At 38.0% G+C, this 25,637-nt stretch overlaps 1 protein-coding gene across 16 annotated transcripts in view; it reads left to right on the forward strand.

The window, feature by feature from the left end:
- The window catches only part of ASXL3 (ASXL transcriptional regulator 3), a 132,782-nt gene extending 107,430 nt beyond the window's left edge, over positions 1-25,352 (forward strand). For all 16 annotated transcript variants that reach the window (XM_080581145.1, XM_080581150.1, XM_080581156.1 and 13 more), the window contains 4 exons: positions 5,325-5,421; positions 5,862-5,967; positions 11,815-13,768; positions 16,447-25,352. In XM_080581145.1, the coding sequence (XP_080437271.1) occupies positions 5,325-5,421; positions 5,862-5,967; positions 11,815-13,768; positions 16,447-20,139 (5,850 nt within the window). In that variant the 3' untranslated portion in view covers positions 20,140-25,352. The remainder of the gene's footprint in view (positions 1-5,324; positions 5,422-5,861; positions 5,968-11,814; positions 13,769-16,446) is intronic.
- The last annotated feature ends 285 nt before the right edge of the window (positions 25,353-25,637 follow it).

A 25,637-nucleotide genomic window follows, 5' to 3' on the forward strand; every position in this document is an offset into this window, starting at 1 on the left:
TCGCATCTTCAGAGTCTGGTACTTGCAGTATATACATCTCTCACAGGTCAATTTGATACTGGTGCCCAGTACGGGAGAAGTGCATTTGTTCCATGCTACAAAATAGCAGTAGTGTCTCTCCATATACAAAAATGAAATACATTTTTTCCTATGTGTAATAAAAATGCAGCTAAGTTTATCATTTTTAATATTTTGGAATCTGTAATGCAAAGGTGTCAAAATGTATTTTCTCATAACTTCCATCTTTTGCACATGATTCCTTTTAATCACCTTTGGGAAATTCTGTGAATTATAGGACAGTTCATCCCTCAGGACAAAATATAAAAGCAAAAAACAGGTTTAGTAGCAATTTGTAAAAAGTGTGTAATTACACGAGTGATGCAGAACACTTAGTTTAGATGAATCTTTACTTGTCTCACTGATTTGTTTGTTTGTTTGCTTTTGTGTTGTGAGGTATGATCAAATGATGTGGTATTCACATGTAAGCTCTCATGTAAGAAATATGTCATACTTCATAGCAACTATATGTAGTGGATTGTTAGTAGTTTTATAAATAGATAGGGAGAGTTTTGAATCATGTGAAAGGAAGACAGAAATAACAGATTTGCCAATTCCTTGTGTTCTAATGTCCTAACCAAGATAAGGTAACCTACTAGTATACTCCCATGCAGCACTTGCTGTATCCCCACTAAAACAAGAGTATGCTTCTTCAGGTAGAACTGCAAAAATAACCCTGGCCTTATTGTCACAAGAGATTTTCCAGTGGAACTTGGAGGAATATAATGGAAGTAGCTGTCAGTCGACAAATTACCCAGTTCCTTGAGAACAGCGTTTGACTTTTTAATGCTTTGTAATGCAAACAGATGTTGTTTTTTAGCAAATATGTTTTTGAGTTGGGTGTTTTTTGTTAGCTTTAAATAAAAATGAGGAACTTCTAAAAGCCACTGTGAGTTCTGCATAGAAGTATTCATAATTCTATCACTGTACTCAATCAGAATTTAAAGCTCAATAGAATACAACATAAACTTCTCAAGAAATGTTTGTTGTTCCAGCTCATTAACACACTGTCTCTGCTGGACAGCATTTTTTAAATGCCATAAAACTTAATAGTGTATTTAAGAACTGCTTTATTGGCATGTTTCTGCAAATTCTAATTTAGAACTAGTGGTTAATTATGCCGTCTCCATTGTCAGAGGATAGAGAAGTAAATATAACCTTTGGCTTCAAAAAGTTCATTTTCCACTTAAATTTTTTTGGATTAGGTGAATATGTATTCTCCAAGTGAGATAAGATTTCAGTAGAGGATATGTTAGCTAATACTGTAGGAAGAAGACCACTTGGTCTTTCCAAGTTTAACAGCAGAAAAAAAATGTCAGCCTGTCTTCGCATGACTAGTGTGTTGAGAAAAGGAGTAGAACATCTTTGTTAGTACCATTGTTTCTGGTAGACAAGCGTTCCCTGTTGCTTTTGTTTGTTTGTTTCAAAATAACTAGATGTACAACTACTAGATTTGTGACTGTTCAAACTTGTCCTTTTTTTTTCCTGTGTAAAAATCTTGAAGTAAATCAAATATAGTTAAAAGATTGGACTTGGTAGTTGATTTTGCTTTTGTTTTCCTTCATTTAGTAGTGGATCTGTTTTCTGCTTAGTATTTTTTTGTTCCCCTATTACATTTTGAAAAATTCTGTCCCATTCACTTTAGTTCCTTAGCCACTGAGTTCCTTTAGCTTTTTTGTTGTCATCCTTTTCTCTTTGAGCTTTAACTGAGTGAATGCATTCTTCCTGTTCCATTCTCATCACAGGTTTTCTTTGATCTCATGTTTCTGAGCACGTTCAGCAAAGTCACTGAGGTCAGCCAACTCTATATTTTCCTTCATTTTTGCAGAAAAAAATTTGACTGCTGTACATTAATTTAGCTAAGTTATGTGCTGATTTAAGAGGGTTCCAAATCCTGTTGGATTTTAAAGTTTAGTCCTGTGACATTTAAGTGGAATTCTCCATCTCTCCAATTTGATCTTATTTGGTATCTCTTAATAACCGAAATTATGTGTACCAAGTCTACATAATGATGCTTGCTTTCAACATCCTTCCATTGTGTTTTAGTCTGAATTCTTCCATATTGTGCTAAAATAGACCACTGGAAGCTTCTTCTCTAATTATTAGTGTATTTCCACCTTCTGTATCATTATATGATTTTCTGTCTAGATTTTGGTTGTTCCAGATACTTAAATCTTCCATGAGTTCTGTGGCCACCTGAACACAGATCTCAGTAAAGCTCCTCTGTTGACAGTTCATCAAGGCAAAGACAATCGTGAAGTCAGCAGTCACTTTGCCTTAAGTTTGTTTTTCTTTTTTTTTAATGTAAGCATCCTTAACATCATGTTTTTGATCTTGGAAATATATTTTCCTAACACTTTAGAGCTGTAACAATTAATCTAAATTGGTCAGTGCAGCCTGCATCTGTTTTCAGATGCAGTCCACAAATGATCTGGTTTTCCATTGCTGCTAGTTGACTTATGCCAATATTTCTTATTAGGCAAACCACTGCAGTCTTCCTCATCTTCCCCCATTTTTTTCCCCATGTTTCTTTTTATTTTTCCTTCCACAAGTACTTACTCCTTGTTTCTTTTCCTGGTCCATAGGAACTAATAGCCTTTTACCTATGACTATGCTAACATTTTCTTTCTGTTCTGCAGTTCCATCCTCTCCGTTTCTTTATGTGGTCTAGTTAACCTCTTTCTAGCATTTAGCTTGGAGTTTGCATTTCCTTTTTTGCACCTTGTAAGAAATTGTGCTACCAAAAGCTTAGCACTTTTTCAACTACAGTAGCCAAGATAATAAAAGATGCAGTACCTCTTCCTACAAACCTTTCTTTTCTCACGTCCTTATGATAACACAGTTACAATAAATCTAATACTGTTCTTGTATTCACATGATAACCTAACTTGGCAGTCTTCATAACGCTCTTGATTTATGCAGCCTAGTGAAATAGCTCAATCACAGTTGGCTACAGTTTCATATTATATTTAATGCAATCTACAAGTGGATTGCTGCTGAAAAGCAGTATTCTCTTTCCACCTCTTGCAGTCCATTCCATCTTTGCATGAAGTCTAATGATCGTATGACTTTAGGATAGGTTGGATCATCTTGCTGATTTAACAGAAAATTAGCCTCTGGAAATTATTATTTTCCTATGAGATTTGTTGATCTGGCTAACAATGTGACTTCACTGTTTGCCACCACCTAAGCACTGGGGTTTCAGGAGGACTGTGCATTTAAGAGGTAGCCTACATTTAAACAAGGTTAAATGACAACAATTTCATTTCTGTGTTACTCATCCCTGCAAAACACTGTCAGAATTTGGGATGGAAATTTGATTTTATTGAAGTTTGTAGTAGAACCTATGCTGACATGAGTGGGTGTCACTATTTCATCTTTTACATTGAAATTGAAGGTAGTTTCAGAATCTTTCTTCGGGTAACAAAATTGTTTATTTAGTTACCTGAGATTATTTTCTTTATAACTTCTCATCTTACCTTTTTAGGAAGTTATGCAAATGCTGGTTTTGACCAACTGCTGATTTTTTAATGCAAGAGACAGCAGTATCTAAAATCTCACTTAGATATGTTAATTTGGCAATTTAACTATATCCCCCCAAAATTCAGTTGTGCAGAAAAAAAAAAAGAAAAAAAAAGTTTGCTTTATACAATAAGTACATGTTCTTTGTGGTCTTTCACAAATTTTATTTTCTTGCTGTTTCTGCTGCATGTTTCATTGTTTCTTTCCAGTTTTTCTCCAGTTTCGTCTTTAGTCGTAGGCAATCTATAATTAAGGTGTTCCACAACCCACATCATGAGAAGCATAGAGGCATTATTTATGCACCCTAATGAATACAAGTCCTCTGACTTGTTGGCAAAACAATGCCATATAGCAGGAGATCACAGGCAGCAATACTGTAGGTGTGTATCACACTGAAAGACCCTGGTACCATGCACAAACAGGTTTCTGGCTGGAATCAAATGCGTTTTGCATTGCCTGTTTTTCAGAGTCCATGAGTCTGTTTCTCTTTTTTACTGCTTCACATCTTCCTGTTTTACTCTTATGAGATTATTATGGGACAGGATGTCACCTAGGCAATGAGTAAATTAGCAAAGGCTTTTCTGTAAGCAAAGACAATGTTATCTGTGAAACGTAGACCTCAGTGAGGGAGACATGGCTAAATATCATTAAATGTTCTGACGTATCTGCTGCTTTCCGCCTCTGGTATGAAACAAGTACTGAGAGTTAAGGGATATTACATAACTAAAACACACGTTAATATGCTGGAAATATGGTATTTTTAACTACTAGATTACAAATGATGTTTTCAAGGATTTATTTGTTATTAACCTTAGAAGATGTAGAATGACCTATAGTGAGTGAGTGTTCTACCAACGTTAACTCTTCTGCTGTTTCCATTCTTTATTTACTACTTTATTTATATTGTCTGCTTATTATGCTAGAGGTGATACCACCACTAATTTTTTATTTTTTTTTCAGTTACTAGAATTCCTTCAATTAGTTATTAGAATTCCTTCAACAGTCAAATATATCCTTACAAACTGAAAATTAGCATCAAGTTTTATGGTAGAAGAAAGCTTAATACTTGGATTGCTTTTCAAAGCTATTATAAAAAATATTGCAATTAAGACTTTTAATGGTGTTGTATCACTGAATGGTTGACAGATGTAGAAAGTAAAATAATTATAATGTTCTTTCACACTTTTGATGCCTATAAAATTATGCATATGGCTGTTTTTGTTTTTAGTGTTGCATTTACATTAGTTATTTTTTTAAGGTTACTCATCATCCAGTCTTCTGCCAGTACAGCACATTAGCTAGCATGAGTGTTAGGTCTGTTTACCATTGAGAAATACAGCAAAGTTACTCTTCTCATTATATTTAATTAATTTGTTTTGTACTGTATTCCAGGCAGATGCACAAGTACAATAACGATCTTGATTTTTGCTTGTGCACCATAGCTCTGGACATATTAGGCTCAAGATAGAGAGCTGTGATTAAAACACATCAGTTGTAAACTGAGTTGTCACCAGTAATAGTGATGACGTTACTATTGAAGAGAGCACAGTGATGCTGGATTAACCCACACGTGTTTACAGTAACGACTATAATGAAAATTTTGTTTTAGTAGGAGAAGGTGATTTCCTTTGTTATTTCCACTTTCTATCCCTCCCCATTTCCCTTAATTGGAACTCCATTTTTATGTAATCTTAGTTGACACTATTTCTGACAGTATCTTCTGCTACCATTGGCTTATTTTCTAGATGGGAAGTGATGGTGTTTTGCGCCTCAGTAGTTCCGCTCTAAATAATGAATTCTTCGCATATGCAGCACAAGGGTGGAAACAACGATTGGCAGAAGGTAACTCTTTACTTGTTCTCAGATTTACCAAAGATTAATTATTTTTATGAAGAAGGCCTCTGTTTCTACATTTGAGAAACACTTTTAAAATGGAAAGTGTAATACAGCAATAGTACAGAAAAAGAAAAATTGCTAATTCCATTTTGAATTTAATGTGCATTTTTACAACTTGCTGTGACAGTTTATTTTGACAGTTAAAAAGAAAAAAATGTTTTAATCGCTGCTGGCCTTGGAAGCATAAATGCATGTGACTAAATCCCACCAATATACTTCTGAGATAGTAAAGTTATGTGGTAAATATCACATTCACTTTTGTTTTTTAAATGTATTTATAGGGGATTGTTGGATGACTGTAACAGAAATTGCTGTACATCATCTTAATTATCCATTAAACTAATCCTTGACAACTTTTGTTCAATATGTTAGTATTTGTTTTTTAGGTGAATTTACTCCAGAAATGCAGTTGCGCATCAGACAAGAGATCGAAAAGGAAAAGAAAACAGAACCTTGGAAAGAAAAATTCTTTGAAAGGTTTTATGGTGAAAAGTAAGTATTGAAGCAAATAAAAGCATTTTTTTCATTTTCTTTTAGGAGCAAATGAAAATATAATTCTCTGCTTCACATAGCACAGTCATATGCTGTAAAACTTAATAAAGTGGTTATCAAAGGCAGTCATTCCCTGATATAAGAAGTTGTGAGTAGAATTATAGCAGCATGTCTGCACTTGCATTACAATTGCATTTTTAAAGGTTCGTAACTCATCCATAAAAATTCATTCCAAGGAAGGCTTAAGACACAAGGCCCAAGCATGTGAGTATTTTTCTAATTATCTTTTAAAAGACAGCATTAGGGCAATTCTTTCCTCTTGCAAAATATAAATACAGCTTCTACAGACCAGAGGACCAGGAGAAATGTTTCTGCGGATTGTTTATATTTATTTTATTTTTTTCATAAGCAAGTTTTTTTTTTTTAATCACATAGTTCTTTTTTTGTGTGTGTTTGACTGATATGGCCTTTTATAGGATTATAATACGCAACAGAAGAAATATTGGCTAGAGTCACATGAAAATGACAATGACTAGTCTAACTTCAGAAGTGAGATGCAAGGAATAAATAAATACCCATAACTGGCTAAAGTGCATTAGATAGTATCACTCCACGTGCACAACAGGGAAGAGTCAGTGTGACTTGATTGATGCTTATACAGAGATGACATTGTGGAGAAGCTGAACTTAGTCCTTAAATTCTCTCCTTTTAAAAATCGGAATTTGAAAGAGATTCACATATTATTAAAAATCTGAAATCTTCCTTTTAAAAATTGTTTTTAAAAGTTAATCCATCAATACTTTGAATTACATCTCTATTTTTAAAAATGCTATTAAAATAATAATAATCTGTAATATTGATCATTATGAAGTATAAACTATTTTTTAAAGTTATTATTCTTTCATTTTCAGGTATTTTTGAATGAAATTTATGAATAACATAGTAGACAAAAATATGCCAATGGAAGCATCATCACATAAGATTTCTTAGTTTTGTTGTTATATGCTTTTTAATTATGAAATCTGGGGCACTGGAAAATCTGCATGTAAAGATTAAGGCTTTTAACTAAAGTGTTTCTGCAGTAACAATGCTACTTCTCACAATCCACTGCCTTGGGCCATTGGGAAATGTGGTGAAAACAAAGCAGGAAATGGACAGAGATATTTTAATATTTTATTTTTCTCATCCTTGCTAGGTGTTTTCTTCCAGTGTGAGTACTATTTCTACACAACTTTATCTTTAAATATAATGGAAATTCTAGGGTCTTGCTATCTCAGACTTTCTTATTGTCAAGTGCTTCATTTCTTACTTAAAAGCGTTGAGACCTCAATTTAGCCCAGCCATTGATCCCTTTAGTATCAAAAAGTATTTATTAGATTTTTAGGTAAGGAACAAAAGGGCTTTTCATTATGCATGTCAAGATAAAAGTCAGTAACCACCTCTTTAACGAAGGAAAAGTCTATGTAAGGTATTAGCAAAGGACATTCCACAACAAGCAGAAGTTTAGTAAGAGCTAAGCATGAGCACCTCACTCTAGCTGAAGCCTGTTGTGAAGTCACAAATGACTGTCATATGCAGAGAGAATGATACTCATAATTTTACAGAGCCAGCAGTCCTGCCATGCTAGCTGAATGCTGGACACTAATGGTTGGCAGATAATTACTCAGTCTGCAGTGATATGTGTCATTTGGGATGATAAGTTCCTGACATCAACATTGTTACGCAAAATGTCATATTGCACATAATTTCCATTTCTGACTACAGTGTTGAATCTGGTCCCTCTTGCCTTTTCCCCAGCTTATGTCATTTGACTTGCATTCTTCTTCCTGGCTAAAATACAGGCAGCTTCTACTTCTTTGCTGCTTACAATCACAGAATCACAGAATGCTTTGGGTTGGAAGGGACCTCAAAGACCATCCAGTTCCAACCCCCTGCCGTGGGCAGGGACACCTCCCACCAGACCAGGTTGCCCAAAGCCCCATCCAGCCTGGCCTTGAGCACCTCCAGGCACGGGGCATCCACAGCTTCTCTGGGCAGCCTGTGCCAGTTCCTCACCACCCTCTGAGTGATGAATTTCCTCCTAACCTCTAATCTAAATCTCCCCTCTTTTAGTTTAAAGTCATTACCCCTTGTGCTATTGCTACACTCCCTGACAAAGCTTTTCTGTAGGCCCCCTTTAGGTACTGGAAGGCCACTAGAAGGTCTCACCGGAGCCTTCTCTTCTCCAGGCTGAACAAAGCCAGCTCTTTCAGTCTGTCTTCATATGAGAGGTGCTCCAGCCATTTGATGATCCATGTGGCCCTCCTCTGGACTTGCTCGAACAGGTCCATGTCCTTCTTGTGCTGGGGGCCTCGGAGCTGAACACGCTGCTCCAAGTGGGGTCTCACTAGAGCAGAGCAGAGGGGGAGAGTCACCTCCCTCAAACTGCTGGCCACATTTCTTTTCATGCAGCCCAGCATACAGTTGGCTTTCTGGAGTGTAAACACACATTGCCAGCTCATGTTGAGCTTCTTGTCAACCAACAGCCCCAGGTCCTTCTCCTCAGAGCTGCTCACTTACTGCTTGGCCTGTAGTATTTTTTTATTTACTGTCTTTCTGGTAACTTTTGCTATAGTTTCCACCTTGTATAAGTTCTTATACCTTTTTTTTTTTTACATTGTTTTTTTAAACTTGGTTTGCATATGATTGTGCTTCATCTATTTTCAGTTATGTTGATTCAACGGAAATAGCGGATTTTGAAAGCTTCCTGAGCTATTTCTCAGATGCACTGTCTGCAAAGTGGATCTTTTGCAGTCCAACTTACTCACTTGCCAGTTGATCTGGAATCTTACTCTGACTTCAGCTAATTTGATCTTTAAATATCCCATAACTAAGTTCAACTTTCACCTTGTACCTAGAGAATGATCATTAACAGACATAGATTCTTTGTTATATGTTTTTACATGCTGTGTAGTTCATGGCGTTCAATGGCATTAGAGTGCTTCTTTCATGTAGGCTGTATGCATTATGCTTTTTGTGTTTGTTCATCTCTCTGCTCAGGCTGTTTATCATGGGACTGTCAGTTGTAGTTTACTTCCATCTGTTTATGTTCTCTTTCTGCTTTTTCGTCGTTGTTCATTTTACCTCTTTCTAGCTTACTCTAAAAAACAGAAACTTCATTCTGCAGTCATTTATCCAGGATCAGCTGATGCATGTTGCCAGAAGTTCACATTTTTCCAGCTGTTGCCTCTAGGATTATAAGGGCTACATTCTATTGTCTCAATATTTTCTTTTCCCACCCTTCAGAGAGTTATGTGTCAGGATGGCCCTGCGAGCTCACTAAATCAAAGGTTTAAGTTTGGGTAGACCTCCTCTGAATTTTATTGCTGATTTAATCCTTCATTAATTTTCTTTCATTTTCCCCAGTCCTTTTTACCACAGCACTAGAGTATCAGCATCCATACATCCTTGAATAGCTGTTTGTGTTGCTTTTTTTATTTTTTGTTTGACAACTGACTGCCCTTACTTTATCAATTGAATCATGTCCTCATGTCCTTATGAGCACTTTCACTGATGGCTCTTTACTGCTGTTCTCATATTTTTTGCTGTTTTGCAAACTTTGGATGTCTGTTTCTCTAAGGAGGAAGTCAGATCAGCTGTTTATCTTGCGATCTGGGATTGCCTTAAACATGCTAATCTTGAGCCTTCTTCTCTTGAAAATATTTTCTTCTTCACTACAGTATCTTCTTAAGATAGTAATTATTTCCAGTACTGCATAAAACTGATTAAGATTCAGTACATATTCTTCTGGCCTTAATCCAGAATTATCTTATTTTTTCTTATATTTCTTCCTTTTTGATACATTACTTGAATGTGTGCATTTGTGTAGTGTTCATGTGACATTTGCATTGACCTTTATCCTGTCCTTCATTCCTTTGCTTTTTTTCATTCCATAAAGATAACTATCAGGCAGTATCTCCCATGATGTTAGACAGCTAGAGAAAATAGACCATTGGTTTAATGTTCAGTAATGCAGTGCATTTTTCCCCCTTGTTTTCCTGAGATAACTTTTGTTTGTTTGCACAAGGAACTTTAAAGGAAGGTCTTTACTCACCTAAATGTAGGTAAACTAACTTTCACTCACCTAAACTTAGTAATTTACTCATCTAAACTTAAAATCTAAACTTAGACTATATAAGGAACCTAAAGTCTATATAGAAGAGACACACGTCTTCAGAAATACATTCAAAGTGGGGATGCAAATGAGCTGTTCTGAATTGCTCTCTGGAGGATCCTCCCTCAACGTGTTGATGGCATAGGGAGACTTTGTGCATATTAAGTGACTAGCAGTAGGCAATATTAATAATTACCATGAGAGTGCTTTTTTGGGTACCAATTCAAGGCTGTGTGTTTTGTGGGTTTTTTTTATACCTATCAGTGTAAATAATGCATCTAATGCATCTATTTTTAAAATGCACAATCACGGGTTTTGTCTTTTTATGTATTTATTCTGTACTTTCATATACACAGGCCTTTGTGATCTCTGTACCCTCTGGCTGCACATTGGCATGGTATCCTGCGTCCATAATTTCTATATATCTTTCATGCTCGCTTATTGCCATATTATTCTTCAGTTACTTTGTTTTCTGGTCCAAATGAGAACAGAGACCAAACTCCTGTTGATTAGATTTAGAAGATCGTTAATACAACTTTTTTTTAAGGCCTCCAACCACGCTTTTTTGTATTTTGTACTATCATGGAATTACTAGGGCACAAAGTCTGCTTGGAATATTTTACTGAAGGTGCTGAAGACCTGTTCTGCTGTCCATAGCATGAAATGAGGATGTCAGAGAGCAAACATTTTTAAAAATAACTACTTTTTTTCAGCCATTGGCTTTTTTATTACTATTTATTTATTTGAAATAATAAAAACGTATTTAAACTAATATTTTCAGGACCAAATGCAAGAAAGTATTCAGAAAGCAGGTATACATTGGAATCATTTCTTTGCACTTCATCCTTGAAAATGAATGTATAGATTATAAATGTCTCCTTTTATCTCCTTAAGAATGTTAAACTTCTTTTTGATTATAGTGAAATCACATGAATAATATATACATAGATAAGTTTATTTAGAAGTAGTTTTTATCCCAAATGAAGTATTTAGTTTGCTGACAGAATGGAGTGAAAACACACAAGCTGTCAATTGAGATATTAATAACTAACTCTGGACTTGTAAAATGAGGCTGAAGCAGAGTGATGTTGATTTTCACAAAAATATGAAATGACTATTGAATTACAAAACTGAAATGACTCTTTTGCTTTAGTGGTTTCAGATGCAGCTTTTTCACGTAAGTGTAGCATTTAAGCCATAATGCTGATTTGTTGACCCTAGATGTAGGTGTAGGAGATAAAAATGAATTTCCTTTAGAACCTTTACTGACTTAAGGCACAATTGTCCATATACTCTGCAATGTTGGCAGTGTTAGTATTGCAGTGTTGTGCAGGTATTAAAAAATAAAAGCAGAAATTTAAGAGTAGTACGAGTAGCTGTGAATCTGTATAACTTGCTTTTTTGCTTCATTGAAGTGTTGAATAGTTAAATAATGAGAAATAGCTTATTTATTTAAAATATTTAAGTTTCTTAGCACTGTTAAGGTAAGCAGAGTAGTATGTTTTCCAAAATATATAAAGCCATATATACAACCATATAAATCAGTCAGCCACCACTTAAACAAAAAAACCCACTATTTTAAACTGGATAATATATCCTTTTTGTGAATGGAAAATGTGGATGACAAAGGTGATCCTATTCCTTTAGCATGTCTGTGGTGAGAAACCCTTTTTAATTTGTGTCTTTCTATTTAGATTGGGAATGTCAAGAGGGGAATCTATGAAACTGACGGCAGTGCAGAACAACGATGAAGATGAAAGCAATTCTTTGTGTGGATCTTCTGGCACACCCGGTCCTTCTAAGCAAGCAACCACTGAAGACCATGAGCAGAAAGGCACTAAAATTTCACCATTACCAGAGAAAGAGTATTGTCCACCTCTTTGTAATACGGAACAGGTTCCTGTCAAGGATCTAATGGCAGACTCAGAGGATATACTGATACCTGAAGAATCAATCATTCAGGAGGAGATTGCAGAAGAGGTTGAGACAAGTATTTGTGAATGCCAGGAGGAGAACCATAAAACAGAACAAGAGTTTTCTGAAGAGTCAGTAAGTCCAGCTGGCACAAATGAAGAAACAGAGGCAGTGCAGCTTGCAGACAGCACTGAGTCCTGTGTCATGATGAATGATGTAACTGATACTGTATCTCACATTGAAATTAAAGTGGAGTTGAAGTCAGAATGCCCTCAGGAGGACATGTCAGTTGTGATAGATCAGCTGGAGGATTGTGTATCACCAGCACGATCAGCTTCATCCACAAACTCTGTCAGTGATACAGCAGAGAAGGATTCTGAGTCTGCAAAAGAGCTAATTGCTCCAGAAATGCAAAATGCTGGTCTGGAAGGCTCCTTGTTCACTGGTGGGGGCATTGCAGTGGATATGGAGCTTCAAAGTGACCCTGAGGAACAATCATCTGAGAATGCTTGTATTTCTGAGACTTCCTTTTCCTCTGGAAGTCCAGAAGGACCATGTGTTTGTATTGCGTCTCCTGGAGGAGACACTCAGTCAACTTCAGAGGAACCCTGTACTCCAGCATCTCTTGAAACAGCTTGTTCATCTGAAGTGTCCAGTACTGAAAACATTGAAGGTGATATTCAGCAAAAGGCCACTGATGAAAACTTGCATACACCTTTAATGTCAGAAATCTCTCCAATGTCCACCTCACCTGTAACCTCGGAAGCATCTCTGATGTCTAATTTACCTTTAACGTCAGAGGCATCACCAGCTTCAAATTTACCTTTAACATCAGAAACATCTCCAATGTCTGATTTACCTTTAACATCTGAAACATCTTCAGTATCTTCTGTTCTTCTGACTTCTGAAACATCTGTTGCAAATAGTTTGCCTCTTCCATCAGAAACATCTCCAGTTTCTAATTCCCCAACCAATGAAAGACTTATTTTGCAACAAAGAAAATCACCATGTCTGTTGGAAGACTCCCTTCCCCCTTTGAAAGAAGAAAGCTCTACCATTCCTAAGGTGGTTCAAGAAGAGAATTTTGTTGTTCAGCCAAAGCAACTTCAGAGTGCACCTGAAAATTTGAAAGTTGGTCCACTAACAATTGTACCTGATACTTCAGTATTGGAAGAGCCCCAAAGCAAAAACCTCAGTCATCAGCCATGTAAGTCACATTCCGAAATGGAGAAATCCTATATTGCTTCCATCCCAGACCACTCTTCTCCAGAGGTGATCACGATTAAAAATCACAGTATTCAGCAACGAGGTGACAAGAAAGGTACGCTCTTGCCATCAGAGGTAGCTGTCTTACCAGAAGGATCAGTGGGCAAAAGTATCGAGCTGCTTCCATCAAAGCCACACGAAAAAGTATATACCTCATCTCTAGAGAAATCTTCGTTCTCCGAAGTGTGCAGAAGTAAATCTCACAAGCTAACAGGCAGCAGCCAAAGCCGACTGGAGAGTTCACATTCTTCCAAGTCATTAGAACCCACAAAATCACCTGAAGTGAGGAATGAAAGCAGAGACCCAGAGATCCCAAAGAGGAAAACAGCAGAACAGCACGGTTTTGGAATCTGCAAAGAGAAGAGAGCTAGAATAGATGATGATCAGCCTAATCGTAATGCTTCATCAACAAGTCCTTCAGAGAAAGATCAGCCACTCCGAGAAGAACCTCGAGTTCCACCCCTTAAGGTAAAGTAATGAAAAAACAGCTGACTCGGAAACTAAAAGTTTATCTCCTTCCTGCTGACTGCATGCAGACACGATGCATGTTGGGTTTTTGTGTAGATGTGAGGGGCCTTAGTAGTGGCCTTTACTTTCTACTTTACTATTCCTACCATGCCAAATTACTTCTGTTGTAAATGCCTGTAGTTGTTCAGCCAGGGTCTTAGCTACAAAACAGCTTTTGTGTGAGGGAAAGCTTTCTGGGATCTATGGCTTAATCTAACTCAAGAGCGTCTGTTTTTTACACGGTGCTACTTGTCTTTCTTTCCAATTGCCCAATTGTATTGTCTGCTTGTTCTCCCACAGATGACTTCTTCAGCAAGTGTGAATAACAAATGTTACCATACCCATTACTGAGAATTAAAATAATAATAAAAAATATAATAATAATAATAATAATAATAATAATAATAATAAACAGTGCCTTAATCCAGCCAGAGAACATAGAGTCACAATAGATGGAGATCCTTTTGCAAACCCAGGGCTTGGGATAGACTGAATTATAAGATTTCACTACAGAATTAATTAGAAGCAGAGACCTTGCCAGGAGGAAGTATCTAACTGATATGTATAAATAGCTACTGATGGCAAAGCAAAAGATAAAAAAGGTACAGCAGCTAAGCAAACTTTTATATGTATCATTCTTTTGTGTAAGAAAGTATATTCCAATTGAAAACCTTTTTTTTTTTTTTTTAAACAGGGGGATCTATAGATTTAGTCATATATAGTCTCAGTGTTTTGACCCTTTTAATTTTCTACATGATGACATCAGCCAAGTTTTAGATCCAATTTGCTGAACTTAAGCCACCGACTTTGCAATACGAGTTCCTGATTATTCAGAAATGTCCTTTTCTGCATTTATTTTTAACTGCTGCAATCACTGAAAATTGTTAATGTGGCCAGGGGGGCAAATAGGCTAACTGTTTTAATCACTATTGCAGCAGCTTATTTCAACTAATTTATTTTTATGATCAGTGATGCAATTGAGATAGTCTATTCTGAACTTAGTGATATTCTTTCATATTTGGACAGTCTCTGTCTAGCCTAATGAATTCTAACCATTTTCTAAACACAAAGGAAAGTAGATCACTAGGCAAGAAAAAAAGTCATGACTATAATAAGAAAAACAATCAAATACTTAAAGCTTTTAGCAGTTCTGGTGATACAAAGTGGAAAATGAAAAAAATGCTACTGAAACAGCAAGCAGGATGCTTTGATGTAATTGTGAGCAAATATGTTAATATAAATTTTAATTGAACTGTTAAACAGCGGAAGAGGAAATACGATGATGCAAGACATTAGTTAAAAATAATGACTTATGTAATGTGACATCTGAAAAAAAGTGATAACCAAATTGGCCTTCTGATGGGTGCTTAGTGGCATGAATAAAATGGAGTGAATCTCATTCCAGTTTCCTTGGAAGAGGCTTTCATAAAACCTCACAGTGTTAGGCATGAGTGTTCATTCATAAGCCCAAAACTGAACTGCTAGGAAGAGTGCTACTGCACTCTTCCAGCCCTCCACATGAGCCCCTCAGCTGGGCCGTGTGAAGAGACACTGCCCTGCTCTGTGCTATAAAAATGGTTATATGTTACAATACCGTCTTTATATTGATTTTCACTGATCTTTTAAGGAAAATCAGATACTATCAGTCTTGCACAGTCATATCAAACAAATCTCCCTTAAGCTTCCAGCCAGTGAATGAGGATACTGAAACATGCCAGGCATTTCCAAAAATAATTTTGGACAATCATTTCTAGGATTTTTTTTTTTTAATGTAACAAATATTTAGCTTTTGGGTTATCTCTCCAACAACCCCCTATGCTTTGTTATTAAAAGAGAAAAAAGAACCCTAGTTCTCCTAAATCATTGTGCTGTAAGGCTCTCACTTCCTGTCATACCTTATGACTACTTTAGCTACAAAAACTACCTAGCTTTCTTCTCAGATCCTTTCAGAAGAGGAGTGATAATACTAACCACCAAGTCCTACACTAAGTGTAGGAGGTGTCCCAGGAATGTACTTAAGTGGGTCTCTTAACACTGTGAGCGAGGAAGGGAAAGGTGTATCCTTGATGATTCACTTATACCACTACTTTAAACTGCTCTGTGGTGTAACATGAAAAACAGGCTCAGTGGCGATACTGTTGCATCCTATCCAAAGGCAAGATTTGTCACCTGATATATAAGGAAAGACTGACAGTTCCTAATGGCTTAGTCATTGGAGACCAAGGAGCAAAAGCACGACATGACTGTTGCTTTTTCACACATTTGCCGCAAATGCTCAGTAGTGGGCACTTTCCCCAGTATCAGTGCACCAGGCTTGTTGATCTTCTCAGTTAGATACACTGCAGATAAAACAAGTCTGACAAATTGTGTCAGATAAGCATCATGTTGTCATCCAGTTCAATTTTTCTTCCTGTCAAAACGATCAGTGTGAGTAGGCTAATACAGGTGTCAGATATTCGTGCTGGAGGATGATAAAATACTGCAGTGTAAATATCATTACTTCTTAGCATTTTTCTGTCCAGCTGCACTGAGTGGTAATTTCCTTCATTACATTGCTCTGACCCTTTTAAGAGACAGATGGTGACTGTAGCAAGTTGATGATCTCATTCAAATTATTGTGTTTTCTTTTCTTCCTTTAGATTCAGCTTTCAAAAATTGGACCACCTTTTATTATCAAGAGCCAACCTGTTTCGAAACCAGAACCTCGAGTTTCCCCAAGTACATCAGTCAGCAGTGGAAGAAACACTGGGGCTAGAACTCTTGCGGATATCAAAGCAAGAGCTCAGCAAGCAAGAGCCCAAAGAGAAGCTGCAGCTGCAGCAGCCGTGGCAGCAGCTGCAAGCATAGTCTCTGGAGCAATGGGGACCCCATGCGAAGGTGGGAAGACAAGAACACTGGCACACATCAAGGAGCAAACAAAGGCCAAGCTATTTGCAAAGCATCAAGCCAGAGCTCATTTACTCCAGACTAATAAAGAATCAAAGTCACAGTTCAACTCAAAGGAAAGTACCTCATCTCTAGAGATACCAGCTTCTACTGATACAAAGATTGAAGGTTCTACCGGTGTCATTATAGTTAATCCTAACTGCAGGTCCCCTAGCAACAAGTCTGCTCATCACCGTGAGACTACCGCTTTATTGCAGCAGTCACTTAACACAGCTACATTACCAGAAACTGCTACTGAGATACCCGTTCACAGTTCTGATGAGAATATACCTATGCCACAGTTGTGCGAGAAAATTATTTCATCTACCTCTACTGAAAGTAACAGTGTGCCAGTGCTTTATAATAAAAATTCAGTCTCTGTGTCTGTTTGCAGCACTGCTATGTCTGGAGCAATTAAAGAACTTTCTTTTGCAAGTTCTGTTGATAAATCCTCTGTTTTAATGTCTGTTGACAGTGCAAACACAGCAGTTTCAGCTTGTAATATAAATATGCTGAAATCCATCCAGGGGGCTGATACTCCATGCATAGCCGTTGGACCAAAATGTATTGATAACAGTAACGTACCAGTTTCCATAGACAGTACGGTCTTATCAAATTCCATCGATGACAAAAGGTTGCCAATACCAAGTAGCAATGCGAACAATGCAGTCTCCAGTCATTATGCCACTGTGCCAGCTTCATCTATTGCAAATAACTTGCCAAATCATCTCCCTGGTAGTTCTGTACTGATTCCACCAGTGGGGACTACCAACAGATTTTCTTCTGATAAGATAGCCATAACTGGGTGTAACGAGCAAAGCACTGTCTCCGTCCACACTAGCGCTAGGTCAGCTTTAAGTTGTAGTGAGGCTGTTGCAGTAGCAGATTCTGTTGCGAGGCCACCCATTTCAATGTTTACTGGTAACATGGTGACAATAAGCTCCTATGATAATGCTACTAAATTAAACGCTGATCTCTTAGACAAAAGCTCTGGAGCACGAAGCCGAATGGATCTCTCCGGTAAATCTCAGCCGGTGAGCTATACGCAAACTGCCATGAATAGGTCTATACCTTGCAAAGTCATTGTTGACCACACTACTAATCTGAATTCCAGTCTGTCACTTTCTTCTTCTATTGAAAATGCAGAGAACAGCACTGACCTGCAGAGCAGACCTGTACGGACAGAAGCTGCCTTACAAAGTATAACCTGTCCTCAGGTGTCTGTAATAAGCAGGCCTGAAGTAGTTTCTAATGAAAGCCTTGAGCACAGTTCCAGCTTTATCAACATTACAAAGCAAGACAGCAAGAACTTGCAGGCAGGTTGTTCAAGTCTTCGAGAAGTGCCTCTTGCTCCCCAGGATAAATTAATTGAGGTGGTTACTCCCAGCCAAGGTTTTGCTGAGCAGTTAAGAGGTCCTTCGGCATTTAAAAATGAAGCAGATGCTGCCTGTGCCAGTCAGTATAACACTAACAACAGAATTTGTTGGCATGATGAAGAGGCAATGAGCACAGACCAGCCAGTGGTCAGCCATCTTAACGCCAGTAAGCATAAAGAATATGCAGAGCAAAACTGCTTAAAAAGTGTCAAAACCGAACCTTCCAGTTACACGCAGATGTCAGAACTGCAGTCCAGGAGTCTTTTGACGAGCCTTGCTGTTCCTGTTAAATCAGAAACCACCGAGTCTGACAAGTGCTTCAGGATGGACACGGAGGACTTCACAGGCCCTGAAATGGCGGCCCAGCCTGCAGAAATAGCCCCGAGCGCACAGCCGATGCAGACCGCCAAGGCGCCCATGGCGGATTCCATGGAAGACTCCCTGTCTCTGACCACAGAGACCCTAAAAAGAGTCACGAGTGCTGGGGGCTCAAGCTGTCGCCTCTCATCAGTGGAGGCCAACAATCCTTTAGTGACACAATTACTGCAAGGCAATCTGCCTTTAGAGAAAGTGCTGCCACAGCCCAGATCAGGAGCCAAACTAGAAATTAACAGGCTTCCCTTGCCTTTGCAAACTACCTCAGTATGTAAAACAGCAGTGTCCGAGAGAAATATTGTTGAGCATCCTTCCAACTCTCCTAACCCAGATGGTAAAGGATTTACAGCAGGCAGCATTGCCCCGCTACAAATCAGAAAGCGTGAAAACCATCCGAAAAAGAGGATGGCCAGGACTGTAGGGGAACACGCTCAAATTAAATGTGAGCCTGGGAAGGTGTCAATGGACACAGATGTTAAAGTGGCTCCTTGTGTAATTAGTTCCAGCATGAACCAGCTAGGGCATGGTCAGCCATTTAAACAAGAGTGGCTGAACAAACACGCCATTCAGAGCCGCATCGCTCACAGCCCGGAGATCAAGCAGCAGAAGAGGCCGTTGCCTTCATGCAGTTTCCAGCAGAGCTTATTTCACATTGATAAAAACGGCAGCTTTCACGCAGAAGCTAGTACCTCACACAGACAGCATTTTTACCAAATGTCCATGGCTGCAAGAGGCCCGATTCCTACAGCAGCTTTGTTGCAAACTACTTCAAAAGGCCCACCTGGCTGCAATGCGTTTGCTTTTAGCAGACACCTGGAACAGAAGGGCTTGGGAGATGTGAATATTTCTACAGCAGCTCACCAGCTGAGGCTAGGAAGTGTGTTTTCCCCCAGTATTCAAATTAAGGAAGGTGATGACATTGCCAGTGCCTCTCAGACTCTCCAGAGTAAAACGTTAGTGCACCCTCCCCCTCCGCCCCCACCTCTGCCCCCTCCTCCCCCTCCTCACCCAAATGCAGACGTCCCCTCTGATCAAAAACAACCGACAGTTACTATGGAAACCACTAAAAGACTTAGTTGGCCTCAGCCAGCAAGCATCTGTAGCAATATAAAATCCGAACCCATTTCTTTTGAGGAAGGTTTAAGCAGCAGCTGCGAACTGGGCATGAAGCAAGCTTCCTATGATCAGAATGAAGTGAAAGAACAGTTAAAAGCATTTGCATTGAAAAATGCAGATTTCTCTTCCTATTTACTCTCTGAGCCACAGAAGCCTTTTACCCAACTTGCTGCTCAGAAAATACAGACGCAGCACCCGCAGCAGCAGCAGCAGCAGCCGCAGCAGCAGCAGCAGCAGCAGCTCTGTGGAAGTTACCCAACAATACACTTCGGTAGCACAAGCTTCAAAAGGGCAGCATCTGCAATTGAGAAATCGATTGGGATTTTAGGAAGTGGCTCGAACGCTGCCGCGGGCCTGTCTAACCAGAGCGCGCAGATGCCGGTTCAGAAATTTGCTGACAGTAGCAATGCCGATGAACTGGAACTGAAATGCTCCTGCCGGCTGAAAGCCATGATCGTGTGCAAAGGCTGCGGAGCCTTCTGTCATGATGACTGCATAGGGCCTTCCAAACTGTGTGTAGCTTGCTTGGTTGTACGGTAGAGACTGAGTCAAAGATGCAGTATCCCTTGTCAGCGTGGGCGAGCAGGACGGAGGGATTGGAACGGTGTAGGCCAATGATGGTTTGCAATTAGTCGATTGGGTTTTTATTTTTTTTTTTTTTTCCCCTCATGGTGCTTTCAGAATTTAGTTATTCCAGCACGAGTGCCATTCCCAGGAAAGAAGAGGAAGCCTCTAGGACTAGTTTAAAAAAACTGACAGCGTTGTCACTGAAGCTTCTGTGAGTTCTCATGTTGTGTTTAAGAAAAAGAGACAAAAAGGCATTAATGCATGTCATTCCTATCCTGTATTTATTTGCACAAAGTGCAGCATATTTTTCCCCACTTTTCGACAGTTGATAGTACCTGCTGGTTAAAGACCAGTGGAAGAATAACTCTACACGAAGTGGAGTAGCTATGCAGAATGAATAGCAAGCTGAACACTGACCGCCTGTCTTGAGCAGCGTGGTGGAAAGGTGTGGGCCATCAGCCATGGTAGCTTCTCAGTTGCTTTGCAGTTTTTCTGCTGATAGAATTGTTTTCTTCAATTGACTTCCACAATTAGGGCTAAAATACAGTCCCTTCACGTAGCGATAAAGGAGGAATTTGGATCACTAGAGGAGTTTCCTCACTTGCCTTCCAGGGATTATGGAACTGAAATCTTGCTTATCATCTCTTCTCATTGATTCCTTGAGAAAGATTTGTATCTGTGATGGGTTAGTGGGACCAGCACTGGAATCACATTGCCTTCAGTAGAGTCTGGAAAAAGTAACTTCTCTGCTGGGGCTTAGAAACCTCTTTCCTGTTTCCTACTCAAATATTCTTTATTTGCATTTGTCTCGCTAATCTGTCCACTTGGTTTGTCAGTCCCAAATATATATATGGGGTCAGACATACGTAATAGGTTCTGGATGTTTTAGCCTCTCTGTGGCCTAAAATTGGGGCGTTCTTATGATGAATGAATAAGGAAAGATTCTAATCGTGTACTGATTGAATACTAGATTACCAGTCATTTTTCCTGTTATATGAGTTAGTCGAAATAACATCTCTCAGAGTTTTGTCATTTAAAGTCATTCTTAAAATTACTTACAGCACTACTTTATTTTTGTTTTTATTTTTTTTTCCTGAAAGGAATTCAGACCCCTTACTCTACCTTTTAGAAATTTGAAGCAAAAAGGCTTTTTTTTTTTTTTTTAAAGGGATACTGCATCTTTAAAGTGATCATCAGTATTTATCCAGTACTGTATTTACATTTAGGACTATAGCTGCATTCCAGATGTGTTAGACACCATAACTGCAGAGAAAAAAAAATAAAAATAAAAAATGAAGCCCTATTCACCTATAAGGAAAATATTATAAAGGGATAAAGCACATGCAGTTGCTGGGGAGATGAAAATACCTTGGTTTTTTTCACTCCCACTTCAAGAAAACAAAATGTGGAGTGCAAGTCGTCCATCTGTCAATATGTGGTTGGGTCTGCCCAAATGTGAGCATCAGAGAGAAATGTTATTTTTACCATTACAGTAGAACCTCACTAACCTAAACATCTTTCAGTCTGCTCAAGAAAACTGGTTTTCTTTCCACTATTCTCAGAGAGCAAATGTATCAGCTGTAACAATGTTTGGGTTTCAGCATTATTTTAAGTATGTAATGCTGCATTTACTGTGGCATTCCAAAATATTAATATGAATGAATTTAGAAAGTTAATAAATTTAGGAAACGTCTCTACTTACAGCTGTAAATGGTCTCCCTGATACTGGTATTAGTGAGGTTCTACTGAATAGAGGAAACACATTTATTTTCTCGTGGGACCATTTTCATGGACATGATAAATGCCATTTATTGTCTTAAAAGTGAGCTGGAATATCTACAACATACATTCCTGTCATAGGAAGCTCTATGGTGCACCTTGATGTTCTCTTTTATTGTAATTAGCAACATATCAATGTTATTTTTGACACTGTGTAATAAAAAGGCCATTTATAATTACACTAACAAATTTGTTGCTGATACAATAATATATTTTTTCTATACAAAAGTGCTCCTTAATATGAAATGTGATTTAAAAAAATGGCTTCTCAGCACTTTCACGTCTTCTGGTAAGAAGATATGCCAGCCAAGCAAAAACCTAAAAGTAACCATATGAAAATTAACATTCACTGCTATGCCAGCTCCTGTGAAAAAAAAAAAAATAGTGTCTGGAAAATACTCATGAATAAGCATGAGTGTATTCAGTTAATGCATATCAAATTCATATTTGAGGAGCCTTTGTATCGGAATTGTATTGCATTGTATTTATACTTGATATAGGTAGAATACTTCTATTTAAAATGAAGAGAGCAACCAGTCTTAGACTTCTAATAACCTGTGTTTATATAAGCCTGCTGGGAATCCTTATTTCTAGCTCAGGTTTTCATGTCCACAGCACATAAGTCAGTATTTTTTTGTACTTGCATCTCAGACTATTTCTTGTATTGACTGACATAATACAGAAATAAATTCCAGCCACAGAAAAAAAAAATTACTTTGTTCAAACAATAAGAGTGTGACTAATGTGGTAGGTAATTCATTCATGTCATACTGTCATTTTTGTATCAGGATTGCAACTTGCATTTGTGAGGTCATGATAAAACGTTATTTAAAGTGGCATTAGACTGAATGGTGCTATGTTATATTACACCACTGACCAAACTCTTCCATAGTGCAGTTCACTCATTTCATTTGTGGGTCACTGGAGTTGCACCAGGAATAAATTTGACCAATTAGTTAGCTACAGTCATGAAGTATTGTTGCAGATAATAGTTTTAGGTTATTAAAATATTTAAAAGCAACTGCGGTGATATAAGAGCCTGACTGAATCCTAGTAGGACTGAAAATCTTACCTGGATTCTTATGTCACACAAATGCTTGGGGAAGAGTGACCCATGGTCTTGAAGAAGAACACAGTCACCTTCCAAAGTAAATTTTGAATGACTCCTTTTTTTTGTTTAATTGTCCAGGCTTCAGGCCCAATGTCATTCTGTTTTCTGAGGACCATGCAGTTTGCACCATTGGGTGTTAACATTTATGCACTGAAAAGTGGTGAAAGAATTGCTTAAGAACACAATGCTCTGTGTTTATGTGTGCGTACATATGTGTCCTGATGTGCAGCATGTATAAATTACTTTTTTTTTTTTAACCTCCAAAATTGTTCCCCCACTCCTACCCCTGGAGCAGCACTTTTGGGTAAGAGGGAGAAATGCTCCTTTTTTCTTTCCTCCCTCTTTATTTTTTTTTAATTGCATACCTGTGAGATATGCAGATAACATTAGGGCATTTGCAGTGTGTGTGTTTGTGTGTTCCTGTTCTGAACTAATTTTCCAAGCAGAAATTCCCTTTGAAATAATATATTAAAAAAAAAAAGGAAGGAAAAAAAAGGGGAAAAAAAAAAAAAGAAATGGTGAACTGGATGCTCCCTGTTTGCATTTTATTTACCTGCTGAGGTCTAGTACACGAAATAATGTTTAAAAGACAAAAATCAAGGTTGAGCCATAAAGGTATATTCTCTGTACTATAGACTTTCTTCTTGAGGGTGGTGCATGTTGTCAGGGTAAGCTACAGAACGTGCAGATGGTTTTTCAGGGCCCTGCAATTCCTTGCCCAGTTTTTCAGCTGGTGCATATGGTGCTTTATAATGCAATTTCTGAAGTAAAATTACCTTATGCTGCACCCCCTTCCCCTTATAAACACACGCACAATTTCAGAATAGTTATTGTAGCCTCTGGTTGAGCAGTTTCTCCAAGGTGTGGTGAAGTACCAGGATAAACACTCCAGACAAGCTGAGAAATGTCACCGAAAGGGATCATTTTAGCTGACACACGGGAAGGGCCCTGCTCCAAACACTGAATGACTTCTACAGCCTCCTGGCAGCAGCACAGCCAGTCGTCTTCTGGGGCTCTGCAGGACACGAGGCGGGGGGAGACCAACAAAATATTCAGTGGCTTTATCATGGACCTGTGTAGCTAAATGTTTCTGAAGCTATGAAATCCTGTCGTCTTCGGTCATCATGCTTTGTCACTGTAAAACCAACAACAACAAAAAGCATTTTTTTAGTCTAATTTAAGGAGCTGCTTCTTTTATAGCACATAATATTTCGCTTTGTACTATATTTGATAGTTAAAGAATAATTTAGTCCGTAGAATAACTTTGTTGTATTTGTACTGTTCATGAATGTTACAAGAAAAGTGCTTTACTTTGTTGCCATAATTCTCTTGTACTGCTGTAAAATATTTTTTCTGCTTTACGGAAATTTAACACAATTCACGTTTTCAGTACAGGGTTTTTTGTGTGTATGTATTTTTTTTTTTGTCAGTATTCTGAATGTTTACATCTGTTCGACATTAGCCATTCTATGCCTTTATAGGGCAGTATTACTCCTGCAGTATAACAGCAATGTGAAATCCACTCATACTAAACATGCATGAGAAATACAAAATTTTGGGGGAGCTCCCTAACGTGCATAGATATTTTTTCTATCCACATTCAGTGAAGTAAATACCCTCCTTCAGTCCTCTACCAAAGAAAATATTATTCCCACAGGACAAGCTCAGAAAATGGTTCTCTGAATCTTCCGAAGGGGGTGTAGTTGATTTCAGCAGGATTGCTACAGTTTAATGCTGTTATGCTTCGCTATATTACCCGACTGGATGTGACTGGGTGAAACAAGCATTTTGACATTTTTTTTGTTTTGAGACAGTGTTTCGTTTAGAATTCAGGGATCATGCGTTCTTTAATGGTGCTGTTTGTTTTTCTTTCTTTCTTTCTTTCTTTTTTAAGAAAACATTTTGTTGCCTACAGAAGTGACCATTCACAAAACCATAAATTAAATAAAATAATTTGTCTTCATAACTTCTCTCTTCTCCCTTTCCTTTTCCCCTTTTCTGTCCCTTGAAAGTAACAACTTGGGCTTCAATATTAAAATATTCTGGAAAAAAATAAAGAGATAAAATAATATTTGCCATTTGTTTATTTATTTTCTGTTCAGTGCCTTAGGCAGGAGATCCTGCTTGTGCACATCCATTGTATGTACAGGTTGGTGAAACAAAAATGTGAGAGAAAAAGCAGTCCTTTGTAAAGGATTTTTAAATGACAATGATGTACGACATAGTCTGAATGACGTCTGATGTAACTCAAGTATTATCATCTTATACTAGTAAAATAAACTAGGTGTTGTATATTAAGTTGTTGTAAGTAGAATAGTTTGTGGATGAAAATAATTATATTGCCTCGGATAGTTAATGTCTGGTGTGCCTTAGTGCTTTTTCACCGAGAGGGTGGTTGCACACTGGAACAGGCTCCCCAGTGAAGTAGTCACTGCACCAAGCCTGTCTGAATTTAAGAAGCATTTGGACTGTGCACTTAGTCACATGGTCTGAAATTTTGGGCAGACCTGTGCAGTGCCAGGAGCTGGACTTGATGATCCTTGTGGGTCCCTTCCAACGCGGGATATTCTGTGATTCTATG

Source organism: Anser brachyrhynchus (assembly GCF_964034855.1).
Source record: "Anser brachyrhynchus genome assembly, chromosome: 2".
Taxonomy (NCBI): Eukaryota; Metazoa; Chordata; class Aves; order Anseriformes; family Anatidae; genus Anser; species Anser brachyrhynchus.